General features: G+C 37.7%; 1 protein-coding gene across 4 annotated transcripts in view; it reads left to right on the forward strand.

The window, feature by feature from the left end:
* WDR7 (WD repeat domain 7) overlaps positions 1-27,046 on the forward strand; it is a 352,665-nt gene that overhangs the window by 107,122 nt on the left and 218,497 nt on the right. For 3 of the 4 annotated variants that reach the window (XM_052660291.1, XM_052660293.1, XM_052660295.1), the window contains exons 17-19: positions 7,432-7,530; positions 9,820-9,938; positions 12,051-12,174. In XM_052660291.1, the coding sequence (XP_052516251.1) occupies positions 7,432-7,530; positions 9,820-9,938; positions 12,051-12,174 (342 nt within the window). The remainder of the gene's footprint in view (positions 1-7,431; positions 7,531-9,819; positions 9,939-12,050; positions 12,175-27,046) is intronic. The other variant, XM_052660292.1, reaches the window with a different exon arrangement.

Below are 27,046 nucleotides of genomic sequence, written 5' to 3' on the forward strand. Positions count from 1 at the left end.
GTTGGACTGCAAGGAGATCCAAAGAGCCCATTCTGAAGGAGATCAGCCCTGGGATTTCTTTGGAAGGAATGATGCTAAAGCTGAAACTCCAGTACTTTGGCCACCTCATGCAAAGAGTTGACTCATTGGAAAAGACTCTGATGCTGGGAGGGATTGGGGGCAGGAGGAGAAGGGGACGACCGAGGATGAGATGGCTGGATGGCATCACTGACTCCATGGACGTGAGTCTGAGTGAACTCCGGGAGTTGGTGATGGACAGGGAGGCCTGGCGTGCTGCGATTCATGGGGTCGCAAAGAGTCGGACATGATTGAGCGACTGAACTGAACTGAACTGAACTGAACTGAATTTATTGTTAAATTTATGAACACTCAGAAAACGAAGATCATGGCATCTGGTCCCATCACTTCATGGGAAATAGATGGGGAAACAGTGGAAACAGTGTCAGACTGTATTTTGGGGGGCTCCAAAATCACTGCAGATGGTGACTGCAGCCATGAAATTAAAAGACGCTTACTCCTTGTAAGAAAAGTTATGACCAACCTAGATAGCATATTGAAAAGCAGAGACGTTACTTTGCCAACAAAGGTCCATCTAGTCAAGGCTCTGGTTTTTCCAGTGGTTATGAATGGATGTGAGAGTCGGACTGTGAAGAAAGCTGAGCACCGAAGAATTGATGCTTTTGAACTGTGGTGTTGGAGAAGACTCTTGAGAGTCCTTTGGACTGCAAGGAGATCCAACCAACCCATTATGAAGGAGATCAGCCCTGGGATTTCTTTGGAAGGAATGATGCTAAAGCTGAAGTTCCAGTACTTTGGCCACCTCATGAGAAGAGTTGACTCATTGGAAAAGACCCTGATGCTGGGAGGAATTGGGGGCAGAAGGAGAAGGGGACGACAGAGGATGAGATGGCTGGATGGCATCATGGACTCAATGGACGTGAGTCTAAGTGAACTCTGGGAGTTGGTGATGGACAGGGAGGCCTGGCGTACTGCAATTCATGGGGTCGCAAAGAGTCGGACACGACTGAGCGACTGAACTGAACTGAACTGAACTGATGAACATTTGGGAACTTTCCAAAGATCTTTCTGCTCTTGACTGCTAATTTATGGTCAGATAACTTACTTTTGTATGGTTTGAATTCTTTGAATATTAAGGTTTGTTTCATGGCCCTAATTATGGTCTTTCTTGGTCAGTATACTGCATGTACTTCAGAGTACTGTGTGTTCTGCTCTGCTGGGTGGAGTGTTTCGTAAAAATGTCCGGTCACGTTGTTTGAGAGTGTTCGAGTGGAGCATACGTTAGCTGATGTTTCTGTCTGCTTGGCTCTGTTCTTCAGATGAGGTATTGAAGTCTGAGGCAGTTGTGCCTTTGTTTATTCCTCCTTGCATTTCTATCAGGTTTTGCTTGATATATTTTGAAGCTCTCTTTATTGGGTGCATAAACCTTTCGAATTGTTACTTCTTTTGATTAATGATGCATTTTATGTACTTCTCCACATTGTGGTATTGAATTTACCCACCCGGACAGAATGAGGATTTTAAAGTTGGAATGCTTTCATGTTGCTCCTCTCAGAAAAGTCTTGAGTTTTGAGAGAAGAACTAAAGTTTTGTGAAGATACTAAAAATTGTCTTTTTTACAGCATTTACTTACGATGATTGATTTAGAAATTTCCATTTGGAGTAGCACAGATGAGTTGTCTTATAAGGTGAATGGAGGTTAACAATCTGTACTGAAACTTGCATCGTAAAATACTTTAGGATGGCATTATAAAACTCACTTTCTATTTGAATATTGAAATGTAATATTTCTTTAATAAATATTTGTTAGGCACTTTTTTTCCCAAACAACTCTATTTGGTGTATAGAGAGATTAGTCTGATGTATCTTGTCTTGAATAGTTTGTGTCCCTCTGGAAGATAACCCACGAACATAAATAACCAATATATATTACAAAGTGGTGGTAGAGATAAAGGGCTTTGATTCTTTGACTGCTCTGCAGCAGAGTTTTATATAGTCTCATCATTCTACTCTGACTCCTTTCACTTTGGTTTTCTTTTAAACATGTTTCCTCTTTCCTTATGTCCCCCCACTACCCACCGACTCCTCCTGTAGCCACACTGACTGACACTCTTTTTTCAAGTTGGATTGCAAACAGGAATATGCTTCTTTTTTATAAAATGTTACTTTATGTTGCTTAATACTTGTTCAGCTCCAAAATAATCTATATGGAATAAAGGGAATTTGGGTCTGAGAATAAAGATGGTATAAAGAGTTTTGCTGACCTAATTTCTCATAAACAGTATCAGGGTATGCCATGGGCAAATAATTTCTTCACAAAAAGTTTATTTTGTCTAGCAGTTTGCTTGTTAATTCAGTGTTTTCCAATAATTAACATTTACTGACAGTCATGTACTTTTTGATGTAGTATTTATTAGATACTTGATTTTGCAGTTTATAAAACATCTCACTTGAGAAAGGGATCAGAGATGTCAAAACAACTGAATTTTTGTTCAGGGTCCCACCTTCCTGAATCTGCCCATGGCTTTAGGCTTCTCTGTGTTCTGACACATTGTACTTCTCTTTATCAACTCAGTAATCTCTGGGCAAAAGTCTGTGGTCTTCGTCTCTAGTGCTTATCTGGATTGTGACCCTTTCTTTATGTTAGTAGTTACATCTCTACTCAAGGGTAGGGGTAGAGGCAAGTCTAGGCAACGTAAAGGTTTAAAGTTATGCTCAGACTTCCCTGGTTGCTCAGTGTTAAAAGAATCTAACTTACAATTCAGGGATCAACATGGGGTTGATCCCTGGTCCAGGAAGATTCCAGATAAGCCTGCATGCTGCAACTAAGACCTGATGCAGCCAAATAAATTAAAAAGCTAAAACAAACAAAATGATTTAAAGTTATGGTACATTGTTTGCAATTTTATTTTTCAGAAGTGCATTCACTTTAGGTTTTCTAAACTTGGAACAGGTAGCTGTTGTTTAGTTATAATCAATAGTTACCATCCTTTTCTAGCACCTGCAGCAAAAACCTTGGAGTAAATATTGTATATTAGGCTAACGAACTGACCTGTGAAACCCTTAAAACTTGGTGTTTAAACGTATGTACCTTTAAAAAAAGTGCTGCAGCTACAGTTTAATTGCAGAAACTCTTAATTTGGGTCTGCTTTGGAAACTCAGAGGTCAGGGACATTTTTTCTTTTTTGTTCAATGATTTATGTATCATAAGTACCTCACATAGTGGCTGGTACATAAAAAGAGTTCAGTAAATATTTGTTGAATGAATGAATCTGTAGATACCTACTCCTTATGCTTCTAGAGTCAATGTGTCAGTCACTGGGAGCTGAGGCTATAAGGGTTGACACAAGATCCCCACCTTCGAGGAGTTTATATGTGGTGGAGGAGATCTACATATATGATTTTAGTTGACTGCTTATTTGCTTTTCCTCCAGACTCTGACTACTTTGAGAGCAACATCTTGGTCTAATCTTTCTAAGTTTTTTGTAAGCTTAGCCCAGTACCTGGCATGAGATAAGCGCTGATTACATTAATCCAATGAAAAGATTTTAATAGCCTTCATATATCTAATTCAAGTTAGTGTTTACGTTATAATTTTATCTTTCACTATAATGAACTCTCTCTGCTTGGTTTCTTTCTGTCTTGCTCATTTATTTATTTTGGATGTTAGTAATGGAGGAGACCTTTTACAGAAGGTTGTCTTGTTTTGTTTTTGACTCTGGTTGAAGCCATATGCCAACGTAAAAGTACCCCTCCGTCTGAACTTACTCCCATTCTGATGTAATCCAGTGGTGATCTAGAGGCTAAGCAGTGTCACTGTATGTTTCAGACATTATCAGCACTTCTGTATTTTGCCTTGATGCGTGTCTGTCTGAGTACCATCTTGGGTTAGTTACTCATTCCGCTTTAGGTCCTTATCCTTTCTACTGCCTGGAGCTTTGTGTTCCCTTGGAGCCTTCAGCTATTTGTGCTCTCGTACAGTGTTTTAAGGATATCCTTTTTTTTTTTCTTATGGTGTTTGATTAATGATTTATCCTAATGCTTCATGTTGATTTAAAAGATGACGGGAACTCCTGTCTGCGGAAGATAAAAGTGTAGACATCAGAGTTTATAAAAAGGCAGATGTTGGTCTAAGATCTCTATATTAGATAGCATACCCACTACGGAAGGCCTTTCTGTTAAGTACGTGGTAATTGACTCTATTTTCTCATTTCTAATTTTTTCATGTTTTCTTCTGGCTTCCCAGGTGGCTCAGTGGTAAAACATGGGTTCAGTCCCTGGGGTGGGAGGATCCCCTGGAGGAGGAAATGGCAACCCACTCCAGTATTCTTGCCTGGGAAATCCCATGGACAGAGGAGCCTGGTGGACTACAGTCCATGGGGTCGCGAAAGATCTGGACACGACTTAGTGACTAAGCACCAAGAGCAGAATGTTTTCTTCGCTTCTTCTCAAAGCTTCATGATTCTCAGGCAGCACTGCTTTAGATAAAGTGATTTACTGTTAAATAATTTTCTTTGTAATTTTAGTGTTTAGCTTTGGAAACTTTCTTTTTTCTCATTGCATGTGGTTTTCTGCACCTTCTCCATTTTCTTTTCATTCTCCTTCTGAAAATCGTCCTGAGAGGGCTGTTTATGCCCATCTGCTGGTGGGTAATGAGATTTGGAGCAACATACAGAGAGCACTCGCTGCCCAAAGCGTGTCCACTTTCTCTCCTACGTAGACTTTTAATACCACAATGGCGGTTGGGAAAGAGGGAGCTTAGATTTAGATTTCAAACAAAGACTCGAGTGGACCTGTTGAGAAACAGAAATCGTGGCTGTTGGCATAGTGAATACTTCCGTACACGCCGTGTAAAGGGCGCGCCCAGCCTGCGTGTGCGCATGCGTCTTGTCACGCGCTTCCCTTCATCTGTCCTTTCACGTGAGAGTAAGCGCTTGTGAAGAGGCTCTTAGCTGCAACAAGACTTAACTTTCCCAGGCAAAAAGAGAGAACTCGTGTCAGTTCTGTTGCCATTTTCAGGCTGTGCTGTGACTTTTCTCCTTGTGTTTTACTGGTCCTTAATAAGAGAAGCAAACTGGTAGTTGACAGGGCAGCTTTTCTAAGAAATTAATTGCTTGCTTATGTTTTATGGTGCAAAATTTTGATATTCAGTGCCATACATAACTTATTCAAGTTTATTATATGTCATTAAATCTTGAGCTTTTTATTGTGGTAATGGTACTTATTTATTCTAATTTCTGTTGCTGGTTTTTCTATATGTGAACAGTTTTTAAAGCCCTAATAGAGTTTAATTTCAATATTCTCAATGAATTGTGAAAACAGTTCTAGATTCTGTAGTTTCAGTTATGAGGTAGTCTGAATAGAGTATTTTTTGATGATGATGCAGAGATTTTTAAAGCATAGTAATTCTGATTCCTTGATTTCTATTACAGTTGCTTTTTAATTTTCAGTGTCCACAGAATTTATTAAAGGAAAGTGTAAATGGCTTTCTCTATATGCAGTATCACTTAAACAGGACTCCAAAATTATCATACTCAGAGCATTTGTTTATTTCTCTTATTAAAAGTAAAGTTATATACATTGAGCATTATTCTGTTAAGATATATTCTAGCAGTTTTGCCAGTAGCATTTCTAGTTTCCTTTAGACTTGTGATTTAGGGGAAACATTCTAGTTTAATCCCACTTCTTATTTGACCTAGCTAGGGGAATGATCACTCAGTCCTAAACTTTGGTTTATTTGTATTGAATTTTCTCACCTTCCCATTCCAGTGTCCTTTCAGAATTAATGATAAAGTCAGATAAAGTTAATACAGTCTTTTCAGGGATAACAATTATTTCTCCTTTATTTAAAGTGTGATTATTGAAAAGCCTCATCTATTGGAAACCACCAGAGGAACTTGCTCAACAATTTTGGTGGCATGAAAGCTAACACCTAGAAATTACTCCTTGCTGCCAAAGACTTACCAGCTTTTTGCATGGGGAAGTGAATAATTTGTAGGCCATAATTACTGAATTTGTAATTGCTTTTAAAAAAGAAAAACTATTCAATAGAATATATAGAAGTATTGGGGATTTCCTTCCAAGATTAAAATGGAATTCTTAGGTTTTATTGCAGGTGGATTCTTGACCAGCTGAGCCACAGGGAAGCCCTATGAAATATACAATTGAGAGTAATTCTAGTCCTTTCATAAGCATAAATGATAAGATACTTGGAATTTCATAAGGAATAGAAAACAGATCTATTATAATAAAAATAATTTCCCAGATAAAACTTTCGTGTATGCAACAGGGACTTCCTGGGGTGTGTAGAGTTGGATTTTCTGCTTTTATTTCTGCTCACATGCTTTGATTCTCCTGTTTACCTCACACGTGCCTGATTGACATTATGATGCATTCGTGTGGAAATTATGAAAAGTTGTTTTCATGCAGCTGTCCTGTAGTTACAAAAGAACTTCACTGCATGAAAAGCAAACATATCATTCAGCAGACAATGTGTAATCTGTTGAGGAGCCCAAACCTATTGCTGTTCAATGACAGAAGAAAGGAGAGGGATTAATTTGAAGATGCTTGTGCATGACATATGGTAATTTCTCCATAGGAAGGAAGTGTCAAATGGTGACCTCTAAATCTTAACATTGACCTCCAGTTGTAGAATGTGTGTGCCATACGGTCCTTTTGCTTTTCATGTGATAATTTAAGCTGAACCTTTTCCTGGTAGTATAACTTTTTTGGGGTGGGTAGGGGTTGTTTCATCTATTCTATAAAGATGAAAACATTTTAGAATAAAAAGCATTCATATAATATTTTTTAAACTCTGAAGAGTGGAGCTATGTTAGGAGTCTTCCAATAAGAGTTAGGCATATTTGACTTAAAATTGCTATAGTTTACAAGTTGGTATCATTTAAATTGAGTTTTTACATATTCAGTGTAGAAAATTGATATGATCTCAGTGAATGTTGGTTTGAGAGATTAAAAAATAGTTTAGACATAGCTTTAGAAAATAAATTATTAGAAAAAATATAATTGACAATATGTAAACCAAAATAAATTTTTCATTATGTGATACATTTTAAAAATTGAATTACATTTTTGACGATTCTTAATATGTCTGTCGTCATTTTCTCTTGTAGCCTTAGTTATTTTAGAACTGTTTTTTGTATTAGGTGGCACATCATTCAACTATAAATAGCTTTTGGTTTGAATTACGCTGTGATTGCTATTCAATAAAATATATGATTTTACTGCCATGATCTTTAATAATCATACCTTTCTGTTTAAAACATCATTTTTCAGTTCTACATTTATTATATTTTGCCCACTTTGTTTTTCATTCTTCACTAATACTGAGCTTTTTTCCAGAAACCGTTGTATCTCAATTCTCTCCTCTTTATTTCTTCTGTTTTCCTCTGCAAGTGGCTGCACCTGTCGTTTCCGCTCGGTCTGAGGCTGATCAGTCTGGCTCTGACCCTGCTTCCACTCCTGCTTTACATACCTGTTTCTTAGTAAATGAAGGTATTCTCTCTCAACTTTCTAACAACTTTCTTCCAATTCTATGCTTTATTCTAATATGACATGTCCTTTTTACCGAGTTTATACATTCATCTGCTTTGTCATGTATGAGATCCTAAGTTTCCATTTTTTAACTTGTTTCGCTAATGCCAATAAGGGTCTGTTATAGAAAGGTAATGTGATTCCTGGCTGGTAGAAGCTGTGTTTCTTGTAATCTAGAGTGCTGTTAAAGAAGTGCAAAGATGCTAGTCTTTGCTATGAAGTTAGGCATGAAGAAGGGGATTGGTCTCCATGATGGGGTTTGCCCTGTGGTGTCTGGTGTTAGAGCTAATTATTTTACTTTTCTTGTATTATTACTCAGTGCCAGACAGACTTTGTTCTCTGTACACAGCATGTGCCCTGGTTAGAGGGGAAAGAATTTTTGGAGCTCTGAGAATGTGAATGTAATCCACAAACATTTATTCCCCAAGAGCCATGGAGGATCGTATATACTAATTGGAAGCTTGGTGGCATTTGTGAGCTCTGAGTTATATCCTCTCTCTTCATTCTGGGCTCACTCTTCACCAGTTTGTATGATATAAAAATGAATAAATTTACAGAATCTCATATGTAACCCAGGATGATTCTGACTCTTCAGTAAAAGCAATAATACTAGTCTATTCAAACGGAAGGAAAGATACAGTATCTACAAGGTACAGAATCCGTGTTCTAAGTACCATTTCTTTGGGAAAAAAGCATGGAAACTTAAAAGTAGAACTCTTTTTTTGTTGTTGTTTGTTTTGTTTCCCCATCATAGACCTGTACTAAGGTTGCATGTGAAGGCTGGATTTTAGCAACAATAATTAGGGCCATATTTGTTAAGCTGTTGTAAAAGGTAGAGACTTATTAATTCAAAAATAAGCTACTGACTTTGGACCATGGTGAGAATCATCTTCATATTAAAGTTTGGTTCATCAATATACTTCATACCTTCATGAGATATTAAACTTAGAAGCTTAGGTAGTTATTTTTTTATATATATACCTATGTATGCATATGTGTGTATATATATTCCTCTGTTGAAAATAAATTGTAATCTAAAATGTATGTTTATCACCTTTAATTAATATAAGTATATATTCTCGGTTGTTGAGAATTTCCTTACTGAAAGGATTCATGTTTACATAGGTGCCTTCCCACCTCCCCCCAATCCTGTCTCTTTCTTGCATTTTTCACCCCCTTTTTAACAATCCCAATAATCATTTTGAATTTTATGGCTTTTGTTGTTGCAGTTTAAGAATACTATAGCTTAGATTATTTCAAAATGCTGATTTGCTAAAATTCTATATTTGCAGGTAACTCTCCTTGTAATATGGGCACCTTTAAAATTGGGTGGAAATGATTGTTTGAGAATGTCTGGATACTAGTACTTTTAAATACGGTAGTGGTTTCCATTGTTTCTTGTGTCAATTTCCATATTATAGAATAGAATTTTGGAAAAAATGACTTTTATTCCCATAGGTTAGTGTTGATGATACTTAAAATTTTATAAATTTTAGAGTACGTTTTTATCTTGGAGGATATAGGAATTCATTTTTTCCTCTCAAAATTGGTGTTACTTACTTCAGTTACCACTGTGGCTAAACTTCTGTTTCATTTTGTAAGAAAAGGGATCAGTAAGTACCTTAACTAAAGACCCTCTGACAGAGAAGGGAAGACATCTCTGTTGACTGAAAGGATGGTAGCACCAGATGGCCAGACCTTAAGTGACACGAACCTGTCTGTGGCTGTCTGTGTGAATGCCCTTTTAACTGTCTGTAGGTTCAGAACTAGAGCTCTAGCTCAGCTCTAAACCTGAACATAATGTCTTATTTTAGAGAGGCTGTTTACAAAGGTGTTTTCCTTGTGGAGTTTGTATACACTTTGGAGAAGGCAATGGCACCCCACTCCAGTACTCTTGCCTGGAAAATCCCATGGATGGAGGAGCCTGGTGGGCTACAGTCCATGGGCTCGCTAAGAGTCGGGCACGACTGAGCGACTTCACTTTCACTATTTACTTTACTTACCGTGGAAATTTATTTATTTATTTATTTTTAAACTTTGAGAGTTCTTAGAGCTGTAATTAGAGATGACATAGATTTAAAGGTGAGATGCATTTGTTATGTCTTTGCACAAAATATCTAATAATAAATTGAAATCATAACATAATTGAGCAGGTCTGCCCTTTTTGGTTTAGGTTTGGTATACTTGCATATAGAAAAATAAGTGAACTAGGAAATATGCAGGTGTTTGTAATTGGTTACATTTTAACAGGATGGAGTCAGTTGGCTGCCATGCATTGCGTTATGCTGCCAGATCTGCTGGGATTGGACAAGTTCAGGCCCCCGCTTCTAGAGATGCTGGCTCGGAGATGGCAAGATCGATGCTTGGAGGTAATGTTGCAGTGATATGGATAGAAAACGAAAACATTTAAAAGGCACTGGACAAGTATAAATTTGAAGCAAAAATGTTGTTTATCTAGCTTCTTGTCACCTGTTTGTTATGTGATAGAAAATATGGATCCAGTGATTCTAAAACGGAATGTTTCAGTTTGTCTATTTGTTTCCTTTTTTTTAATCCAGTGAATATTTGATAAAACTTTTATATACTTGTGGAACAATTTCTTAAGTGTTGATTTCTATATAGATCATACACATATATGCACAGAGACACTACATATAATCCACCTCTCCACAAATCACAGTTTTAGGTATTAATACAATCACATCCATCAAATTCTAAGTGAATAACCACAGTCCAGTGGAAGGTCCTGTGCTATAAGAGAAGGGGAAGGTCTCTGAAGTTAGAAGAGACCTGGGTTTAAGTATCAGTTCTGCCAATTATTAACTTTGTGACCCTGGGCGATTTACTTAACCTATTTGAAGCTCATTTGTAAAGTAGGGATAATAATCTATTCCTCACGGGATTGCTGTCAGGATCAAATAAGATAATGCAAGTAGAACAGTTAAGGACAGAGCTTGACACATGGGTAGGAGCTCAGTAAATGGTAGCTGTTATTTTGTATTAATAGACTTATATGATATTAGATATGGCTCAGAATATAATATCACCAGAGACTTGGAAATGTTTTCTGGGGATTTTGCTTCTTATAGCATTTGAGTATAGCTATAGCAGTTCATGCCAGTCAGGACTTTTGTCTCTTTCCTGATCTCCGTTCCCTCACCTCCAAGAAGAATTGCAGCATGCTGAAATTTTCAGTTTTGCATTTAAATGGTGTTTGAATTCACTTCTGAAGTTAGTTATAATGAAAACAAATTTTTATTTTAATTCTTAACAGACCCTACTGAGTTATCTTTTCAGTTGTGAATAGTTAATGAGTTGATTGGTACATAACCTGGCAGTTGCCTGGTGTCACTGAACCGATGCCTGTGACACTTTGGCCAAAATAAAGCAAAACTAAAGTCAAACTGTGAAGTAGAAATGTTTGCCACATTGAAAGAAAAATTGAGATAATACAACTTTGAAAAATAGTTTCCTTTTATAGAGCTAATGCCATTTCACAGGAATTTATTTCCTTGCTTTTTAAAAGCATATTATTTAAGCCTGTCTTAGGTATATGTGAATTGTGTGAAACATACATGTTTGTTTGTGTAAACAATACCTATTTAGCATTATAATAGAAATCCAATAGAGAGTTGTGTGAAACATACATGTTTGTTTGTGTAAATAGTACCTATTTAGCATGATAATAGAAAGAAATCCACTAGACAAGGTTACATTTCTTCAACAGTTAATATTTCTAACTGATTTTTTTAAACAATGTTTATATGAAAATTTAAAAAATTGAAAATGCCAAATTAAAAGTACAAGAATATTTTTGTGCAAGCTTCGGAAAATGAAGTTTTAAGACAAAACTAATTAAGTGTTCAAACATTGTTCTATTAATGTTAAGGTATTTCCCCACTCCAGTATTCTTGCCTGGAAAATCCCATGGACGGAGAAGCCTGGCAGGCTGCAGTCCATGGGGTCGCTAAGAGTCAGACACGACTGAGCGACTTCACTTTCACTTTTCACTTTCATGCATTAGAGAAGGAAATGGCAACCCACTCCAGTGTTCTTGACTGGAGAATTCTAGGGACGGGAGCTTGGTGGGCTGCCCTCTATGAGGTCGCACAGAGTCAGACACGACTGAAGTGACTTAGCAGTAGCCTTTTTTTTTTAACTTTTTATTTTTTGATGAGATATAGCCAGTTAACAATGTTGTGATAGTTTCATGTACAGCAAAGGGACTCAGCCTTACGTATACATATATCCTGTGTTAAAAGCGTATTTAAGTGAGATAATTAATTGAAATATCTTTGATTTGCTTGATTCCAATTTATTCTACTTTATTAGCACTACAACACACTTCAGTGTAGTGTTTCCCATGTAAATAAATGCGGTTTGTGTATTTTCTAGCTTTCGTTCATTATGAACTTGCTAATGTTGACACACCTCACCCACTGATCTGCTTCCTTTTTTTGCACTTGGGTCTGTGGTTTTAGGTCAGAGAAGCTGCACAAGCCCTGCTTCTAGCTGAACTGAGAAGAATTGAGCAGGCGGGACGGAAGGAGGCCATTGATACCTGGGCTCCTTACTTACCTCAGTACATGGACCACGTCATATCACGTAAGAGCTCACGCTTTGCTGCAGAGCTGTTCATGTATGTGTAGGGAAGTACCAAGACTCACAATTCTGCTTGCTACTACCTCAACAAAAGTGAATCATGGACCTTCAGGTGAAAACAGGGATCCTCAAGTTCTGCTCATTCATTTTCTGAATCCTTAAAGTTTGGAGTGTTTGTTTTTTTTTTTAAGCGAAAAATTATGTAAATACAGAAATATTCACCAACAGACTGACCCCTTATAAAGTTAATCCTTAATTGAAAATTCTACCCTGTTTAACACTGGCATCTATTTCTGCCCATTTTATTATAATAATTGTGGATACCAACTTGTTAGATATTGATCTGATAGTATGCAAGTGCAAATACGAGGCAGATCCTTTCTAAGTAGAAGCTGAAATTGTGAATGCTTAAGAATCATCTGGTAGATTTAGACCAGTGTTCTATGGGAAAAGAGAAAATTAGCAAGGATTTTGACTGAAAATTCTTTCAAAAGAGTATAATATTAATGGATTAGGAAAGGTCTTGGGAAAAATTGTTGAAATTCTAAAATAGTTTTTGTAAAATTTTTGCAGTCAGACTTCCCTGGTGGCCCCGTGGTAAGGACTCCACCTTGCAAAGCAGGGAATGCTGGTTCAATCCCTGGTACAAGAAGATTACACATGTCGTGAGGCAAATAAGCCAAGAGCCTCATTGTGTGGCTAACACCCGACAAACCAAATAAATAAATGAATATTTAAAAAAAAACAACATTGCAATCATGCTGCTAGGTCAGAAGTGCACTGAAGAAAAGTTATAGTGGGCTATGATAATTTTTTTCTTATTAGGAAAAGTATCCTTCATCCTCAGCTCATCATTTAATCCATTCTTTATTCTCCTAAAGAAGAATTCAGAATTAAAATGTTTAACCTGTTATATTGTATATAAGATAAAATAGATCAGTTTCACTTTTTTTTTTTTTTTTAATGACAAAGTCTCAATGAAATTTTGAAAAAAGCTTTTTTACTGTGAAAATTTGTCCTGGGCTTCAGGTGCTTTCCTTTTAAGTGGCCTTTTGTCAATACCAGTTATTGTTGATGAGATACTCATTGTACATGTCAGGACAGATAGTATATGATTGTATAAGACAGACAATAAAAACAGAATTTGAAAAGGATTGTAATTGTTATATCTGGTGTAACTCTACCAGATGTTTGCCAGTGGTGACTATACTGGTTGATTAAGTGTGTGAGCTTGGACACTTGACCCTTTTCTGCCTCAATTTTGTCACAGATTAAATGAAGATGATATAGTAAGACTTTATGGGATAATTTGAGTATGTAATGAGTGTATCTTGGATAAGCACAGGGAACTGTACCTAAGCCGTTATAAGCTCTATATTTTTGTTAAATACATTTATAATCTATAAAAGTACAAATATATACCTCATATATAACCAGAACGTCACACATGAACAACTCTTGTTAAATTCTTTAATCTTTTATTTTATTTACATAAATGATACAGACTTTTTACTGAGAGAATGTTGATTTTTATTGGCTTACTGGGAATTTTTCTGTTTTAATAAAAAGAAACTAAGTAAAAATCCCAGGGCCTTTAAGCAATGGACTCTATAATGTATTAGCTTTAAAGTTCTTATTTAAATATGTATAGGTTAAAAACCTGTAGAATATTTAAAAAATTGGGATGAAAGCAGTCTGGCACAGTGCTCTTTGTTCAGTAATTTATAGCTATTAACTTATAATATTCCAGAAAATAGAATTATCTCTTCAGCTCATCATAAACCGTATTGAATATAAGATCCTGAAATTTAAGGACAAACTATGAATATAGTACTGTAAAGTAGATTGAAGGTGAAACTAAATGGCAGATTGCTAGAGATTCTTTTAAAGGGAGAACAATATAGAAATTAGGAAATATTGAGAAACATTTTCAAGAAATCTATTTATAATAGACTAATATGGAATGGGAGATGGATTACAGAAGAATAACGAAATGGGAAGCTGTTATAGAAGGAGGTATGGGGCCCAGACCTAAATGCAGATAGGGTAGGAATAAAAGGCAATTCTAACCCTTAATTACAGACTGCATATAAGTCTAAGAAAAACATTAGAGGCTAGTACAGGCTCATGACCGTTTGGCTAGAGAAATGCCATTAGCAGTGGTGGTAGATGCTGTTTTATTTTATCTTTCCTGGAAAGAAGAGAGTGGTTCTAATCATTGTTTAATACACACAAGCTAGATTGTTCTTGTGTCAAATTTAAACCTTTCCATTTATGTAAATAAAAGACCTTGGTACTTAGTAACAGCATTTAGGAGTACTTTATAAATTAACTGAATGCTGACTTACTTAAAACTTTAATATTATCATGTACTATAAAATTGTATTTTTAGTGAAAGAATAAACAAATATGCATTCTACATGTAACTAAAGCATCTCACACTTACAACTCCTGCTATAGTAATCTATTCTGGAACTTTTACATTGACTGAGTGTAAAATTAGTTTCAGTTTGCTTTCCCGAGAGCTTTCTATTTTAATAAAAGGATTTCAAGCTAAAGGAGTGGGGATTCTGGACGTGTGAAAGGAGAAGAAAGCATACAACAAATGAGGAATGGCCACACAGGGCTGTTGAGCAGATTTGCTGTCCGAAGGGATCAAAAGGTTACGGAGCCAGCTGGTGGACAGCCCACACCTGCCATAAACGTGCTCGTGGTGAAATTGCTTCTGCCATTGTCATTAATGTGTGAGGAAATGATGGTTGTGGCAAGTTACAGCGGAAAGCAGTCTTTTCGAAACCTAAAACCTCTTTCCAGCATAGAAATCTATTTAATCACTAAAGTAGATAAAATGTTAAGCAATACATCTGGTAAATATACCACACATCAAATATTTTCTTATAATTGAATCAGCCAAGCATTCAAACATATGCAATAATGGCCTAAGCAATTTTGGCAGCTTCTAAGTTATGACTGAGCTTGGTCATAATTTGGAGTTATGATAGCTAAAGAGTCCCTCTCTGTTAGATATTTGTCTAAAACTCAGGCACTGCTTTTAGCTGAAGAGCAGAAGGTTGCCCCGGGCTGGTGGACACTGATGCCCTTCCTTTTAGAGATCTGGAGTCCAGGGCTAGTCACTGCAAGTGGGAAGGAACTTGTTCTCACTCCGCACTCAGTAGATGATTGAGCTGTGACTTAGATGACAGCTCAGCTCAACTGGTCATCACTGACTGGGGTCTTCTGGAGTTTTATTTAGGTACATTCGGCAATAAGAGCCTTTTGCAGGTTTGTCTGAGAGTCTGAGGAAAGCAGTGGGCCAGAAGCCAGTTTCTTAGAACTGCCGAGGGTGGTGAAGGAGGGACGTCTGCAAAGCGTACCGCGCACACGGCCTACCTGCGGTGAATGCGCGTTGCTGCCCCTTCCTTTCCTGGTATCGGTATCGTTTTGTTCTCCTCATTAGCACCACCTCAGAATTCACTCTAATTCATATTGCCCTGGGGTTCTGGATGGGAGACTGGGAGTCACTGGGGAGGAAAGAGGAAAAAAGTGCTCTGCCTTAACTGAAAATCCAGTTCACAAGTTTCTATAAAATCCAAGTCCTAATTGAGTGACAGGAGAATGTTGCTTCTGATAATGGAGCTGTGTTTTGAACCTATTAGGGAACATTTTATCCCATACAGCAATGCAAGCAGGGTATAACCTTCTAAAATGCTGTTTTTAAAAAATGATATTTACTTATTTGCTGTTTATTTATTTTTGACTGTCCTGGGTCTCCGTCACTGAGGGCTTTTTCTCTAGTTGTGGAGAGCGGGGGCTGCTCTCGTTGAGGTGGGCGAGCTTCTTGTCGCAGAGGCTTCTCATCGCAGAGGCTTCTCATCGCAGAAGCTTCTCGTCGCAGAGGCTTCTCATCGCAGAGGCTTCTCATCGCAGAGGCTGTTCGTTGCAGAGGCTTCTCGTTGTGGGGTGTGGGTCCTAGGCGCGTGGGCTTCGGTAGTTGTGGCTCCTGGGCTTGAGGTCCAGGCTCAGTAGTTGTGACCGGGCTTAGTTGCTTCTCCACCTGTGGAATGTTCCTGGACCAGGGATTGAACCCATGTCCCCTGCGTTGGCAGGTGGATTCTTTACCATTGCACCACCCGGGGAGCCCTGTGTGTAAACTTTTGATACCTACTTTCTGATGGAAAAATAGAGGATGAGTGCACTATGATTCTTACTTTGGTAACGGGACCAGAAATAGAAATACTGCATATATTTTTGTGATAGTAATGTAAATATTGCAAGTATTAATATTTTTGAGTTATCACTCTTCTTTCTTTTTTAAAGTGTTTCGAAACATCTAAAAAAATTCTGCTGATTATTCTTACTAAGGACAGATTTCTGTTATTTTGTGAAACTGTTATATTATGATGCAGGTGAAGATAAAATGGTATGAATTGTCTCAGATTTATTTTGAAGGGAAAATATCTTGTCGCATCTAATTTTATGTATTTCTTATTTGTGACATTCTACATGTAGCATTCTGATAACTGACTTTTATTTTTCATGAGGTCAAGCACCTGCTAGTTTATGAAATACACCCACACTTGCCCTTCGTTCGGGCAGTGACTACTCTGGGGTAAATGCTGATGGTTCCTGATCTCCTTTGGCCTGTGAAGCAGGCTGACCTTACAGGGTATAAGGTCACAAGTGTAATTATTTCTCGTCCGTTGTGTTCTGCTTACTCACCGTGGCTCATCACTTCTTTTAATTTCAGGAACATTAGACATAAAAGTTACGACCATTATATAAATCAAAATCTTTTCCAAAGAGGGTGCTATTGTAATTTTATGCAGTTATGGCCGGTGTAGTATTAATTTGCAAGTTTATCATCTCAGATATTGATAGAAGGATGTGTAACACATTGTGCTTAATATGTATTGATGTCATCAGAAAGAACAATCCTTTGTTCTTACTGAGTCCCTGCCTTTTTAGCTTCCTTTTGTGTTAAGGTTACCAGGGTTAGGCTCGTCTTTTTATCCCCCTTGGAAACAGAATAGGATTTCTTTGTTCAATGAAAGACACTCCTAGTAAATATTTGGGGTTTGACTGTCAACAAGCCACACTCTAGTACCTATTTTTACCTGGAATTGCAGTCATGTTTCTGATGATTATAAAGTAGTGGTCATTCTGAGCACAAATGTGGATGGACCATCAATATACAAGAAGGTAAGATGAAACCATATATTACAGAGGTACTGGAAAACTCTATTGTAGCTAGAAAAATAATTTAAATATTAGTGCATTCTCTGGTAGGCAGATATTTTCAGGGTTTGCTGGTGGGGAAAGAATGGGGAAAAGGATAGGGATGGGTTTGCTAAATATGATTTAAATGAGTCTCTCCACCCCTCCCCTGCCCCTGCCGCTGCTGCTAAGTCGCTTTAGTCGTGTCCGACTCTGTGTGACCCCATAGACAGCAGCCCACCAGGCTCCCCCATCCCTGGGATTCTCAAGGCAAGAACACTGGAGTGGGTTGCCATTTCCTTTGCTTCTGTTTGCTTTATGTCTCAGCTGTTTAGAATTCTCTAAGAGTTTTCTTAGGAATGATTTCTAGATAACTGAAGGTTTCAAAATCACTAGATGCTCAGATTCTAAAAAAAGAAAAAAATTAACTGTGATGAAATACTTAAAAATGTGTTTGGCTTAGTGAACATTTTCTTGGTAGCCAGGATTATTGTTTTGGCCCAGGTTGTAAAATGATCACCATTTGCTTATTGAAGAGAGTGGACTTACCTGAACATAAGCACCCAGACTGTTATGCCTTTTGCATTTTGTATTCTATTTTTAAAAATATTTTTCTTTCTCCTCTTTTGATTGTCTAGTAATTGGTACCCGGTTTTATTACTATTGTGCTGTTTTTATCTCACCCCTAGTAGCTTTACCATTTCCAGAGTTCTGAGGTGTACAGAATCCAGGTTACCAAACTTACTTCAGCTCAATTTAGAATAAGAGTAAACTGCCTGAGAATAAGGTCTCTCCAATGAGCCCCTCCCCCCAAGTTTTAGTGTGAGTACTTTGTGGGGTCTCCCACCCAGGGAGTGGGGTCTCACTTTCTGCCCACTAGACTGCTTTCTCAGGTCTTCTGTGCCATTCTCCATATACTGTCTTTTGGGGAAATATATTCTAATTAAAATTGGGGAAAGATAGGGGAAATCATTTGGTTGTTCATGAAGAAGTAATAATTCTAAAAAGACCCCTTTTGTAATTAATGTCTGTTTTGTAAATCAACTGAAACTGAAGCATGAGCTTTCCTGAGTTGGAAATGATTGCACGTTGTGATTAGAAAGGGAGAGTAGTAATTACGCCTAAGTGATGTACATGAAAAGTACTTCATGTTCGGTGGGAATTCCTGTATTGTGAGGCAGAGAGGGTTTGTCTTAAGACAAACTGTATTACGCACAGTGCCGTGTGGTTGTAACATGTCTATGTGCAGTGGTTTCAGTGAGACCTGAGGGATTTGTTTCTCTTTCTTCTTCCAGAGTGCCAGAGCTGTTGAGCTTAATTTTAAGTACTTTAGACTGATCATGTATTTAACAGCATTAAACTGTTCTCCTTATCTATATTTGGCTACTCACCAAAGAGAATAACAGAGAAATTTCTTCTTAATTGGTCACAGCTATACAGGATAATCCTTTCATTTCTTATGACTCGAGTTCTTTGACTTAATATTTAAATTTAAATATTACTATTTAATATTTTGGGTGATTTTCCTACATCATTTGAACACATTTTGGAAATTAGAGTAGTAAAGTGGTAAATTAAAAATGAAAGCATTGTTGGATCAACTGGTTGTTTAGACCTTACTGCTGAAGCAGTAAGCAATAAACAGAAAACTCTGTTACTGAGTAAGGCTGGGGTTAGGCGTGCCATGGGATGAAGCTTGGTCAAGTTCTCTGTAAAAGAGGCTCCTGCAGTGTAGCCAGCAGTCTGGGTTCAAGCTGTCAGTAGGAGCCTGGTGTTAAATGTAGAACGAAACAGGGAGTGGAGCAGACGGAAATTCAGTGATTTGTTCCTCGGTGGACAGTGAGAAAGTCAGGGGATTCCATCCAGCCTAGGGCTCCTTGCCTCCTTCCTTCTCAAATATTCCAGACAGGGAATCCTGGTTATCCACTGGCTTCTGTGGAAAAGCTTCCAGAGTGGAAAGGATCTGAAATAATTTTAGCCATTTTCTCATGCCCCTCCTTTTCCTCTTTGAGCAGTCTCCTGTTCTTCCTCCCTTCAGGACAGTTCTGCTGGAGTTGTAGTCAGTGGTAAGGCCCTTACGAGGTACAGCTGCCTTTCTTTGAGGAGTTTGTATACTTCCTACCTGTTTTAAGAAGTTGAAGGTCCTTAAGCCTGTGCAGATGACTTGTAAAAGAAAAACTCAGCCAACCAGTGACACACTGTTGTACCAAAGCAGTGTTGAAATGGAAATGCCTCCTATACCTTGAGCGGAGGTTCTAGTGGCCTTTGCTGTAATAAATGACCTAATCTTAGTTGTTCTGAAGAGTATAATATTGATTTGTGCCATTAGTCTCTTGCTGATTTGCTGAAGAACAAAATTGTGTAATGCTAATGGAAATAAAGTCCTTTACAAAACACTGCACATGAATCCTGGAGCATGTCTTTGTAATAGAACAAGTGTCTAGTAAGTTTTTGCGTATGAATTTTCTTTATTCTAGTACAGCTTTTTCAGTACAGATACTGAGTCCTGCTTAACTTGCTTCTGTGGGGCAAACAGCTGTATTGGTGATTTTGTGATGTTTTAAATCTTAAGATACTGAATACGCATGAACAGATCCAACCTGGATGGGATGTGAGATGTTTACACTTTTACAACATATTTCTAATTTTATTATCACTTTATATTGACTAGATATTATGTATAATTACATTATTTCTATTATTTTAGGTCAAAGCCTTCCTATGATCCTTATGAGACAGAGTAGATCTTATAGTTTGGAAGGAAAACAGTGAAGTTATTATAAGAAAATCATATGAACCTATTTTACCTGTAATATTTATATTGTAATGGCAAATGGTCGATTTTGTTCTAGTGTTGTTTGTAAATTCTGGGATTAAAATGATCAAATTATGCTAAAATATTTTTTGCCTAATTCTCTCTCCTTCCTGTTCTCTGCTTTTTTGGGGAAGAATGGTATTTTATTTTTCTTGGTAATATTGTCCCAATTAATACATATTACTGTCTTTTTATAAAGCAGATTTTGATACAATAAGTATATTAAATGTGTTTTAATATTTATAAACGGTTTCACTGTGCATGACATTTGCAGACTTGGTTAATATTTTAGCACCTCTAGTACATAGACATAAAGAAAAAAATTTGTTTTATTGGTTTGAGCACCCGAATTGACCCCAGCAAGATTGAGATTGATCTGGTTTCTTCCAGCCTGTTAAATGCCAATCCAGTCATCTGTAACAGTACTTAGTATTTTTGTAATTTTTCTATACATATTTTCTGTGTTTGTTCTGTGAAACTTACCCATCACTTGAAGAGATTGTCCTTGCTGGATTTAGAGATGAAAGCAACCACCTACTTTATTGCTTTTTGTTTTAAAAAATTGTTTTGCAGTTCTTGTCAGTGCTATAACCATTCTTATCAAAGGCCTTTGCATTTCACTAGGAAAGGATGATGAGACAGACTTATATTTGAAATGTGTACGTGTACTAAAGAACACTCCGCTTTGGGGAAGAAAATGGGATTTTAATGGATATAAGTCTGTCTCATCATCCTTTCCTAGTGAAATGCAAAGGCCTTTGATAAGAAAGGAAGGATGGGTCTCACTGAATATTCCCTGATTTTTTAAGAAATGTGTTTAAACTACATCCCTCTGATAATTAAACATCATCAAACAAGTATTAAACAAGTTCTGGCATAGTTTGTGGATACAGAGACAGAAATTGTGGCCCGTTTTTGAGGTATTTTTCCATCTCAGGCATGAAGTGAAGAAGGCTTTTTCTTTACTCTTTAATGGATGGCTGGCAGGTCTTACTCAGATCTTATTTGTTGTTTCATTTTGTTTTGATTTTCGCTTCCTTTTTTTCTCCTAAAGCAAGGGTGAGTCTTCAAAACAAAGAATACCAGAGTCAGAGGAGCTAAACTGGGAGTTAGTCTCTGAGGCTGGGTGATGGGTAGAAGAGTAGGCATTTATAGTCTTAATCTAAAGCGTCAGGGTGCTTTTCTTAAAGTGCTTGCATAAGGTTAAAAGTGACCACACAATCTTGGGTGTAACCTATTTTAAGGTATGATTGGGGTTCTGAGACCATCCCAAGCTCTCCCATATAGAATTTGGATGGACACTTGGAACCAGAAGCCTTTCCTGTCCCATTTCATCACTGTCCACTTCTCTGAAGAAGAGATTCAAGCGTAGTGTTCTCGAAGGGTAAAAGGAGAGGCAGTCGGGGTGAGTTTCAGAAGGTGATTCTCCGGGACATTATTCCCTTCTCAACTAAGAATCTGTATCCATTCACTGTGTACTTTCCAACCAGATGACACTAATTAGGGGCAAAAGATACTGGTTTTTTTTTTTTTCCAAAGGATCTTTCTTAATGAATAGTAACAAATTTACTGAACCCAGTTGTTGGTTGGGAAGGCCAATGGAAAGAGGGATGTCAGAAGGTCTGGCAACTCTTCCTGCTTCATCACATTAGCCATGACCCCAGAGAGACACTGCTAAGCTTCTGCACGTATTTATTTCACAGTTTCTCTTTATGTAAAAGAAGAGAAATGAACAAGTCTGGTTTTTTTTTAATACTTATATTTTAATACTTTTACTTATCTGTTCATTTGTGGCTGCCCTGGGTCTTTGTTGCTGCACGAGCTTTTCTCTATTTGTGGAGAGTGAGGGCTCCTCTCTGGTTGCGGTGCCTGGGCCTCTCATTGCAGTGGCTTCTCTTGTTGTGGAGCATAGGCTCTGGGTGTGCAGGCTTCAGCGCTTGCAGCGTAGGGCTCATTAGTTGCAGTTCCCAGGCTTTACGGCACAGGCTTAGTATTTGTGGAGCACGGGCTTAGTTGCTCCTGGACATGTGAGATCTTCTGGACCAGGGATTGAACCTGTGTCTCCTGCATTGGCAGGTGGATTCTTTACCACTGAGCCACCAAGGAAGCCCCCAAGTCTGTGCTTTTTAAACCTTTTTGGTAGTAAACTTATGTGTGAAATCTTAACCAGAGTCACAAAATATAAAACATTAAAAAAAATCAAATAGTTTCTTTATGCAGGTTTCAATCTGTGTGTGTGTGTGTGAAAAATTATTATGTGTGCACTGAAACTCTCATGCTCTTTTGTCTTATGAGATTCACAGTCAAAAATTGGTTAACTGTTCTCCACTGCCTCTTGCTCTAACCAGTGATTGCCTTCTCAGTTCAGTTCAGTCGCTCAGTCGTGTCCAACTCTTTGCGACCCCATGGACTGCAGCACGCCAGGCCTCCGTGTTCTTCATCAACTCCCAAAGTTTAGTCAAACTCATGTCCATTGAGTCGGTGGTGCCATCCAACCATCTCATCCTCTGTCATCCCCTTCTCCTCCTGCCCTCAATCTTTCCCAGCATCAGTCTTTTCAAATGAGTCAGCTCTTTGCATCAGGTGGCCAAAGTATTGGAGTTTAAGCTTCAACATCAGTCGTTCCAATCAATATCCAGGACTGATTTCCTTTAGGATGGACTGGTTGGATCTGCTTGCAGTCCAAGGGACTCTCAAGAGTCCCTCCTCACCCCTCCTCTATCCTATTTCCCACACGCAGTGATTCTGGGCAGAATTACAAACTTTCCTTTGACAAACAGAAATTCCAAAAATTTGTTATCATACATAACAACTTTTAGTTTCTGTATAACTCTTATGGTCCTGAATGGCAATCTGAAATATTCTGTACCTCTCCAGCAAATGCGTGTTCTTAATAGAGCTTCACAATAGCTAGAGTGCTGCGGAGTATGTGCTTTAAACATGTCTGAAATGCACGTCATTCTGTCCGCTCCTCCTTTTTTTAAATTGGCTGTGCAGTGTTCATTGTGTGGGTGGATGATGTTTTCTTCAGCAAGTTTCCTAGCAGTGGACACTTGGGTTTCCACTGTTTGATAGTATGGACAGGGCCGCAGTAAATAGACTTGTGCAGATGTCTTTTCATTCTTTGATAGTGTATCTCGGATACATTCCAGGACGTGAGATTGCTGAGTCCAAGGATAAATGTATGCTTACTCTTTTGTTAGATATTGCCAAGTTCTTGGCCATAGAGGTTGTACCATTTTGCATTCTCAACAGTGATTGTGTTTGATGGCTGGTTTCTCTCTATCATTTCCAAAAGAGTATTTTGTCATGCTTTTGGGATGTTTTGACTCTGATAAGTGAGAATGAAATGTCCTTATTGTCTTATTTTGTATTTTTATTTTTAAGAATGAGTTTAGCATCTTTTCATATAAATAAGTGTCTTGTATTTCTTTTAAAGTATTGATTCATATCTCTGGTTCACTTTTAAATGAGATTGCTTGATTAAACGTTTATGGTATATGGTTCAAGTATTTCCTGGTTTGTTATTTTTTCTTTTAACCTTTTTTTTAATGGTGTTTTTTTTTTTTTCCCCCTCACAACCCAATTTATTGACCGTTTCTCATATTGTTTCAGGATTTTGTGTCAAAATTATGGGAGTTTTCCTTGCTATTGGTATCCCCCATATCATTTCCAGCTTTTCCTATACAGGTTAATTGAAAGTGGTCCTCTGTAAGTATATGAGGGTTAGTCGCTCAGTGGTGTCCAACTCTTTGTGACCCCATGGACTGCAGCCCCTGAGGGGTTTCAATGGGAGAATATCTGTCTTTTCCATCTCCACTTAAAGATTTCTTTATTATCCCACCATCTCACTTTCCCTTCTCCCTGTTCAGGTGGTCTTGTAACTCTGGGAAAGTAAGTTTAGTTACGCTTCATTTAAAAATGAAGTACCACTGAATCACACATATGTATCTACTGATTATGTATGTTCATTCAAGACTATTGATTTTAAAGTCATCCTTTTTACAACAACTCAGCTAATTTAAAAAGATTTCTACATTGGTAATGTGGGGGTTTTACTTGAAATATGCTAATTTTTCTAAAATTGCAGTTTCTACCAAAAATACTTGCTAGTATTTTGCTTCTAAAAATGAGATACAATTATAACTTACTCTTTTCCTCCCTCGGGTTCGACAGCTGTTTATTTAGGGCTGAACATAACTGTGGGCTTCGCAGGTGGCTCAGTGGTAAAAAATCTGCCTGCCAACGCAGGAGATGTGAGTTCGATCCCTGGATCAGGAAGATCCCCTGGAAAAGGAAATGGCAACCCTCTCCAATATTCTTGCCTGGGAAATGCCATGAACAGAGAAGCCTGGTAGGCTGCAGTCCATGGGGTCTTGAAAGAGTCAGACATGGCTTAGTGACTACACAACAATAACAAATACAGCTGTGGGCCCTGGGGTGTGTGATGATGCATGGAGCTTGTTGTCTCTGTTAGGAAGGCAGGTAATCAAATGAACATTAATATAGTGTGGTAAGGGCTGTTATAGACAGAATTTAGAAGTATGGAAGTGCCCAGTCCCCCAGAGCAATGACATGTCAACAGCTGGAAGAGAATCACAGTAAGAGGAAATGACAGGGGCTTAATGTCAAAGACGTGTATTCAGAAGGTGATATTAAAGCTTTTTTAAAGGCTGGAGCAATTCAAACTATATAAATTCATTTTAATTTTATATCAATTTATGTTTCTCTTTATGCACTGTAAGTAAATAAGGATAAATGGAACAGAATGACAATGTCTTAATTAAATTTCATTGAGACCACATGTTTGTGGTCTTTATGTCAGGTATTTTGGTTCTACTTCCTTATTCAAGCTAGAATCAACATTACTGGGAGCAATATCAATAACCTCAGATATGCAGATGACACCACCCGTATGACAGAAAGTGAAAAGGAACTAAAAAGCTTCTTGATGAAAATGAAAGAGGAGAGTGAAAAAGTTGTCTTAAAACTCAACATTCAGAGAAGTAAGATCATGGCCTCTGGTCCCATCACTTCATGGCAAATAGATGGGGAAACAGTGGAAACAGTGAGAGGCTTTATTTTTATGGGCTCCAGAATCACTGCAGTTGGTGACTACAGCCAAGAAATTAAAACATGCATGCTCATTGGGAGAAAAGCTATGACCAACCTAGACAGCATATTAAAAAGCAGAGACATTATTTGCCAACAAAGATCTGTCTAGTCAAGGCTATGGTTTTTCCAGTAGTCATGTATGGATGTGAAAGTTGGACTATAAAGAAGGCTGAGCACCGAAGAATTGATGCTTTTTAACTGTGGAGTAAGACTCTTGAGAGTCCCTTAAACTGCAAGGAGATCCAACCAGTCTATCCTAAAGGAAATCAGTCCTGAATATTCATTGGAAGGACTGATGCTGAAGCTGAAATTCCAATACTTTGGCCACCTAATGCGAAGAACTGACTGATTGGAAAAGACCCTGATTCTGGGAAAGATTGAAGGCAGGAGGAGAAGGGGACGGCAGAGAATGAGATGGTTGGGTGGGATCACTGACTCGATGGACTTGAGTTTGAGCAAACTCCAGGAGTTGGTGATGGACAGGGAGGCCTGGCGTGCTGCAGTCCATGGGGTTGCAAAGAGTCGGACACGACTGAGTGATTGAACTGAACTCCTTATTCATCAGAACTGTGATTTTTGAATACTCATTGCAGATACTCAAAAAATTATTACAATACTCCTGGCACTATTGTAGGTGCTCTGAAAGTTATGAAAGAGTTTTAAACACACAAATATTTATAATACAGTTATATATATGTTTTATATAACATTTAATAAAACACTTTTTTGAAAAATGCATACCATACATTTTTAATTTTTATATATTCTATTTAACTTTTGTCACTATTATCATAAGTAGCATTTGAAAAGAATATGTGAGCTATCCTGGTAATGTGGGTATATACCTATTTATGTTGAAAGAATCGAACATGTACTAAAGATGTGCTGTGGAACACTGCAAGGCAAGTTAGTAGTGGGGGAGCAGGGGTTGCAAGATTAGATATCCCAGATTCTTGTGACACCAAGTGGGTTGGGATCATTCATTCAGCCTCTTAAAGCACAGTTCTTTATTGTCGGTATTCTCTGCAAGAGTAGTTGATGTACTTTTGTTGATCTTCACATCTTTCTTTATTATAGCTTATTTTCAGCGATTGTGTAATTCCTTTCCTGGTTCTTCCCCCACCTCTAGCAACCCTTGCTGCCAGATAAGGGGGAAAAAATGAGATTTCTAATTTAAGAATGGCTGCTTAATTCAAAGACATATTTAAATTTTTGTTTCTGGTGGGATTCATTAAAAAATGAAAGTTTATAGTCTCCACACATTGTAGTTTCTTTGCTATCTTAGCATTCATCTGACTCGTTTTTCATTCTTTTTATAACTTTGTTTGCAAGTTATTTCTTGAAAAGCCCTGCCAGAGGCAATGATTGGTGCTATCTTAGTTAATTCAACTTTCCGTCCTCCTCTAAATCACTGGCTAGATATGAATAGTCTTTAAAGTGAATTGTGAGATTTAATCAGTGTAATGTAGTAGAATAATGATGTACTTGTATAGAGGAATTATGCTCATTACGGTGCATGGATGTTTATGTCTTCAGCAGTTTGATGCCATTTTGTCACGTTTCCAGGCTAAAGGAAACATATTTCATGCACCTACTTACTTAGTTTTCTTTGAGGATTGGCATTTTACTGCTTTCTTTGTAGTCCATGAATGGAGATAAAATTACAATTTTGAGACATGATTTGTGTGTCATGATAATGAACTAACAGTGTTCATAAAAATAAATAAATAT

Source organism: Budorcas taxicolor, chromosome 22, assembly GCF_023091745.1.
Source record: "Budorcas taxicolor isolate Tak-1 chromosome 22, Takin1.1, whole genome shotgun sequence".
NCBI lineage: Eukaryota > Metazoa > Chordata > Mammalia > Artiodactyla > Bovidae > Budorcas > Budorcas taxicolor.